Source organism: Procambarus clarkii, chromosome 12 (assembly GCF_040958095.1).
Source record: "Procambarus clarkii isolate CNS0578487 chromosome 12, FALCON_Pclarkii_2.0, whole genome shotgun sequence".
In the NCBI taxonomy this organism is placed as follows: domain Eukaryota; kingdom Metazoa; phylum Arthropoda; class Malacostraca; order Decapoda; family Cambaridae; genus Procambarus; species Procambarus clarkii.
Window position 1 is genome coordinate 10061023 of NC_091161.1, and position 7193 is coordinate 10068215.

Genomic DNA, 7193 nt, shown 5'->3' on the forward strand with positions numbered 1-7193 from the left:
ATTAAAAACAAAACGTTTTCTGTTGGACTCGTTAAACTTCCGTTTCCAGCCGTGACTACGTTAAACATTTGCCTCCCTTCCCTCCGTAAGCCTCGTTAATCCCGACACATTAACCTGTCACATTAACTCACGTCACATGTAACTTGTACATGTTATATGTATATGTATATGTATACACAGAGGATCACATACGTCACAATATAAAATGTGCAATGAATGTCCGGTTAATTGTTCAGAAGAGTTGGGTGGTTGAGCCAGCAACCGGCCCACCAGCCGGTCCAGTAACCGGTCCACCAGCCGGTCCAGTAACTGGTCCACCAGCCGGTCCAGTAACCGGCTTGCCAGCCGGTTCAGTAACCGGCCCACCAGCCGGTCCAGTAACCGGTCCACCAGCCGGTCCAGTAACCGGCTTGCCAGCCGGTTCAGTAACCGGCCCACCAGCCGGTCCAGTAACCGGCTTGCCAGCCGGCCAAGTAACCGGTTCAGCAGCCGGCCCACCAGTCGGCCCGCCATCCGGCAAGCCTAAATAAAACGGCCGAGGATCAAAATGTTGTAAATATGTCAGATTACTAATTGCTTTTATAACATAAACTTAAGCTGAGAGAGAGAGAGAGAGAGAGAGAGAGAGAGAGAGAGAGAGAGAGAGAGAGAGAGAGAGAGAGAGAGAGAGAGAGAGAGAGAGAGAGAGAGAGAGAGAGAGAGAGAGAGAGAGAGAGAGAGAGAGAGAGAGAGAGAGAGAGAGAGAGAGAGAGAGAGAGAGAGAGAGAGAGAGAGAGAGAGAGAGAGAGAGAGAGAGAGAGAGAGAGAGAGAGAGAGAGAGAGAGAGAGAGAGAGAGAGAGAGAGAGAGAGAGAGAGAGAGAGAGAGAGAGAGAGAGAGAGAGAGAGAGAGAGAGAGAGAGAGAGAGAGAGAGAGAGAGAGAGAGAGAGAGAGAGAGAGAGAGAGAGAGAGAGAGAGAGAGAGAGAGAGAGAGAGAGACAGAGACAGAGACAGAGAGAGCTACATTATAACCGCCCACAACCACAACCTCACAACCACCATCACCAACAACACCTCACCCCAACACAGAGAAGAAATAAAGGGGACATGATCCCGACATATGTGATACTAAAGCTCCTAGAAAAGACGGCCAAAAACAGTTTTTTAAACATGTATAAATTAGTACAAGAGGACATGAATGCTGGACCCACAAGACCTTTACCGCACACGACCACCACCACAGAATATATACATGGTGGGATTACTAGGGTTCGAAACCATTTCACGGACGATGAGCTGTGTTAAACGACCTATATCAAGCCTATATCAAGCCTATATCTCCTTCGCATCCCTCGATTGAACACCTAACTGGATATATATCGATATACTCCGTCCGTTATACTCCTTCATATATCCGCGAGATGGTTAAGGGAGTTTAGGGAAATTTTTCATAGGCAGGGAAGACTTAGGGGAAAATGGGGAGTTATGGGGGTGATATAGGGACTTATTGACCCCTGGTGATGTTGTTGATCTGTGGTGATGTTGTTGATCTGTGGTGATGTTGATCTGTGGTGATGTTGTTGATCTGTGGTGATGTTGTTGATCTGTGATGATGTTGATCTGTGGTGATGTTGTTGATCTGTGATGATGTTGTTGATCTGTGATGATGTTGATCTGTGGTGATGTTGTTGATCTGTGGTGATGTTGATCTGTGGTGATGTTGTTGATCTGTGGTGATGTTGTTGATCTGTGGTGATGTTGATCTGTGGTGATGTTGATCTGTGGTGATGTTGTTGATCTGTGATGATGTTGATCTGTGGTGATGTTGTTGATCTGTGATGATGTTGATCTGTGGTGATGTTGTTGATCTGTGGTGATGTTGTTGATCTGTGATGATGTTGATCTGTGGTGATGTTGTTGATCTGTGGTGATGTTGTTGATCTGTGGTGATGTTGTTGATCTGTGATGATGTTGTTGATCTGTGGTGATGTTGATCTGTGGTGATGTTGTTGATCTGTGGTGATGTTGATCTGTGGTGATGTTGTTGATCTGTGGTGATGTTGTTGATCTGTGGTGATGTTGTTGATCTGTGGTGATGTTGATCTGTGGTGATGTTGATCTGTGGTGATGTTGTTGATCTGTGATGATGTTGTTGATCTGTGATGTTGATCTGTGGTGATGTTGTTGATCTGTGGTGATGTTGTTGATCTGTGGTGATGTTGATCTGTGGTGATGTTGTTGATCTGTGATGATGTTGTTGATCTGTGATGTTGATCTGTGGTGATGTTGTTGATCTGTGGTGATGTTGTTGATCTGTGGTGATGTTGATCTGTGGTGATGTTGTTGATCTGTGGTGATGTTGATCTGTGGTGATGTTGTTGATCTGTGATGATGTTGTTGATCTGTGGTGATGTTGATCTGTGGTGATGTTGTTGATCTGTGGTGATGTTGATCTGTGTTGATGTTGTTGATCTGTGGTGATGTTGTTGATCTGTGGTGATGTTGATCTGTGGTGATGTTGTTGATCTGTGATGATGTTGTTGATCTGTGATGATGTTGTTGATCTGTGGTGATGTTGTTGATCTGTGGTGATGTTGATCTGTGGTGTTGTTGTTGATCTGTGGTGATGTTGATCTGTGGTGATGTTGTTGATCTGTGATGATGTTGCTCTGTGGTGATGTTGTTGATCTGTGGTGATGTTGTTGACCTGTGGTGATGTTGATCTGTGGTGTTGTTGTTGATCTGTGGTGATGTTGATCTGTGGTGATGTTGTTGATCTGTGGTGATGTTGATCTGTGGTGATGTTGTTGATCTGTGATGATGTTGTTGACCTGTGGTGATGTTGATCTGTGGTGATGTTGTTGATCTGTGGTGATGTTGATCTGTGGTGATGTTGTTGACCTGTGGTGATGTTGATCTGTGGTGATGTTGTTGATCTGTGGTGATGTTGATCTGTGGTGATGTTGTTGATCTGTGGTGATGTTGTTGATCTGTGGTGATGTTGATCTGTGGTGATGTTGTTGATCTGTGGTGATGTTGTTGATCTGTGGTGATGTTGATCTGTGGTGATGTTGTTGATCTGTGGTGATGTTGATCTGTGGTGATGTTGTTGATCTGTGATGATGTTGTTGATCTGTGGTGATGTTGTTGATCTGTGGTGATGTTGTTGATCTGTGGTGATGTTGTTGATCTGTGGTGATGTTGTTGACCCCCACCACCCCCCCCCCCCACCACGAATACCTCCACCCTCCCCCCCACCCTCCCCCCCCCCTCCCCACCCCCCACCACCACCACAACCACCACCATAATTGTGGTATAAAGTATCCATTAACCACCCAATTAGGCGCCTAACAAGCTTCACAAACTTACTAAAATGTTGACCCAACACCAATTTATTCCAATATTCCATATTTAAAAATGCTCTTTAACCTTAAAAACAAAATATAGCCGCAAGAACACGAGGCCAACCACAACAGCTTCCTGGATCACTCCCCCCTTCTCCCTCCTCACAGCTCTGTACACCGACGCCAATACCTGGACTATACTTGAATACGGTTTCGAGAGTTGTTCTACCTGCCCAAACCTTCCTTCCGATTTAATCCCTATTTTTTTGCCCATTTAATTCCCCCTATTTTTAATAAATCCCCCATCTCCCCCCCTCCCCTTATCTTCCTCCTTAATCTTCCTTATCTTCCTCCCTCAGACACTGTAAGACTGTGAGGGTGTGTCCCTCACTCACTGTAAGACTGTGAGGGGGTGTCCCTCACTCACTGTAAGACTGTGAGGGGGTGTCCCTCACTCACTGTAAGACTGTGAGGGGGTGTCCCTCACTCACTGTAAGACTGTGAGGGTGTGTCCCTCACTCACTGTAAGACTGTGAGGGGGTGTCCCTCACTCACTGTAAGACTGTGAGGGGGTGTCCCTCATACACTGTAAGACTGTGAGGGGGTGTCCCTCACTCACTGTAAGACTGTGAGGGGGTGTCCCTCATACACTGTAAGACTGTGAGGGGGTGTCCCTCACTCACTGTAAGACTGTGAGGGAGTGTCCCATCACTCACTGTAAGACTGTGAGGGAGTGTCCCTCACTCACTGTAAGACTGTGAGGGAGTGTCCCTCACTCACTGTAAGACTGTGAGGGAGTGTCCCTCACTCACTGTAAGACTGTGAGGGAGTGTCCCTCACTCACTGTAAGACTGTGAGGGAGTGTCCCTCACTCACTGTAAGACCGTGAGGGAGTGTCCCTCACTCACTGTAAGACTGTGAGGGAGTGTCCCATCACTCACTGTAAGACTGTGAGGGAGTGTCCCTCACTCACTGTAAGACTGTGAGGGGGTGTCCCTCACTCACTGTAAGACTGTGAGGGTGTGTCCCTCACTCACTGTAAGACTGTGAGGGGGTGTCCCATCACTCACTGTAAGACTGTGAGGGAGTGTCCCTCACTCACTGTAAGACTGTGAGGGAGTGTCCCTCACTCACTGTAAGACTGTGAGGGAGTGTCCCTCACTCACTGTAAGACCGTGAGGGGGTGTCCCTCACTCACTGTAAGACTGTGAGGGTGTGTCCCTCACTCACTGTAAGACCGTGAGGGTGTGTCCCTCACTCACTGTAAGACTGTGAGGGGGTGTCCCTCACTCACTGTAAGACTGTGAGGGGGTGTCCCATCACTCACTGTAAGACTGTGAGGGAGTGTCCCTCACTCACTGTAAGACTGTGAGGGAGTGTCCCTCACTCACTGTAAGACTGTGAGGGAGTGTCCTTCACTCACTGTAAGACCGTGAGGGAGTGTCCCTCACTCACTGTAAGACTGTGAGGGGGTGTCCCATCATTCACTGTAAGACTGTGAGGGGGTGTCCCTCACTCACTGTAAGACTGTGAGGGGGTGTCCCTCAATCACTGTAAGACTGTGAGGGGGTGTCCCTCACTCACTGTAAGACTGTGAGGGGGTGTCCCTCACTCACTGTAAGACTGTGAGGGAGTGTCCCTCACTCACTGTAAGACTGTGAGGGGGTGTCCCTCACTCACTGTAAGACTGTGAGGGAGTGTCCCTCACTCACTGTAAGACTGTGAGGGGGTGTCCCTCACTCACTGTAAGACCGTGAGGGAGTGTCCCTCACTCACTGTAAGACTGTGAGGGTGTGTCCCTCACTCACTGTAAGACTGTGAGGGAGTGTCCCTCACTCACTGTAAGACTGTGAGGGGGTGTCCCTCACTCACTGTAAGACTGTGAGGGAGTGTCCCTCACTCACTATAAGAATGTGAGGGGGTGTCCCTCACTCACTGTAAGACTGTGAGGGAGTGTCCCTCACTCACTGTAAGACTGTGAGGGAGTGTCCCTCACTCACTGTAAGACTGTGAGGGAGTGTCCCTCACTCACTGTAAGACCGTGAGGGAGTGTCCCTCACTCACTGTAAGACTGTGAGGGGGTGTCCCTCACTCACTGTAAGACTGTGAGGGGGTGTCCCTCACTCACTGTAAGACTGTGAGGGAGTGTCCCTCACTCACTGAAAGACTGTGAGGGGGGTGTCCCTCACTCACTGTAAGACCGTGAGGGGGTGTCCCTCACTCACTGTAAGACTGTGAGGGAGTGTCCCTCACTCACTGTAAGACTGTGAGGGAGTGTCCCTCACTCACTGTAAGACTGTGAGGGAGTGTCCCTCACTCACTGTAAGACTGTGAGGGAGTGTCCCTCACTCACTGTAAGACTGTGAGGGTGTGTCCCTCACTCACTGTAAGACTGTGAGGGGGTGTCCCTCACTCACTGTAAGACTGTGAGGGGGTGTCCCTCACTCACTGACTCACTGTAAGACTGTGGGGGGTGTCCCTCACTCACTGTAAGACTGTGAGGGAGTGTCCCTCACTCACTGTAAGACTGTGGGGGGTGTCCCTCACTCACTGTAAGACTGTGAGGGAGTGTCCCCTCAAAATGTGAGACTGATTGAACACAATCTTGGACACAATCCTGAACTTAATCTTGAATACAATCTTGAACACAATCTCCATCCACACAACCGTATGTGTGTGGGAGGGTGGAGAGGTATACCAGGATGATATATCAGGTATGATGGTAGTATACCAGGTCATCATGGGTAGAGGTATACCAGGATGATATATCAGGTATGATGGTAGTATACCTGGTCATCATGGGTAGAGGTATACCAGGATGATATATCAGGTATGATGGTAGTATACCAGATCATCATGGGTTGAAGTATAACAGGTTATCATGGGTAGAGGTATAATAGGTTATCATGGGTAGAGGTATACCAGGATGATATATCAGGTATGATGGTAGTATACCAGGTCATCATGGGTAGAAGTATAACAGGTTATCATGGGTAGAGGTATAATAGGTTATCATGGGTAGAGGTATACCAGGATGATATATCAAGTATGATGGTAGTATACCAGGTCTTTAAGTATACCCTAAGTCGCAACACACAGCAACACTTAAACACGCTTGTTATCTATTCACTTGTAATAACAAGTGATAACAAGTTATATTAATGTTAGTTATCACATGTTTGGTCAAGTTGAGGCAGCTGGTGATAGTGGAGATAACTGAGCAACTTGCACGCTCCTTGGAACACCAGCTGGAACACCAGCTGGACGCTCCTTGGAACACCAGCTGGAACACCAGCTGGACGCTCCTTGGAACACCACCTGAACACCCTTACAACACCTGAACACCCTTACAACACCTGAACACCCTTACAACACCTGAACACCCTTACAACACCTGGACACCCTTACAACACCTGAACACCCTTACAACACCTGAACACCCTTACAACACCTGAACACCCTTACAACACCTGAACACCCTTACAACACCTGAACACCCTTACAACACCTGAACACCCTTACAACACCTGAACACCCTTACAACACCTGAACACCCTTGAAACACCTGAACACCCTTGAAACACCTGAACACCCTTACAACACCTGAACACCCTTACAACACCTGAACACCCTTGAAACACCTGAACACCCTTGAAACACCTGAACACCCTTACAACACCTGAACACCCTTGAAACACCTGAACACCCTTGAAACACCACACCACAGAGAACGAGTGCTCCACACTCTCACAAAAAAGCTCCCTCTAGCACAAAGAAATATATATAACAGTAGCAGAATAATAAAAATATATATGTGGAAATGGAATTACGATCAGAGAAAAAGGTGTTCTGGCGGGGGAATTGCCTGTTA

At 47.7% G+C, this 7193-nt stretch overlaps 1 protein-coding gene across 1 annotated transcript; it reads right to left on the reverse strand.

The window, feature by feature from the left end:
- Positions 1-1482: 1482 nt before the first annotated feature.
- Positions 1483-5980, reverse strand: LOC138364209 (transcription factor mef2A-like). Its single transcript, XM_069323535.1, has 2 exons — positions 5874-5980; positions 1483-3130 (listed from the first exon to the last, which is right to left on the reverse strand). Exons 1-2 carry the CDS (start codon positions 5978-5980, stop codon positions 1483-1485), a joined length of 1755 nt encoding a protein of 584 aa, XP_069179636.1.
- Between the last annotated feature and the right edge of the window lie 1213 nt (positions 5981-7193).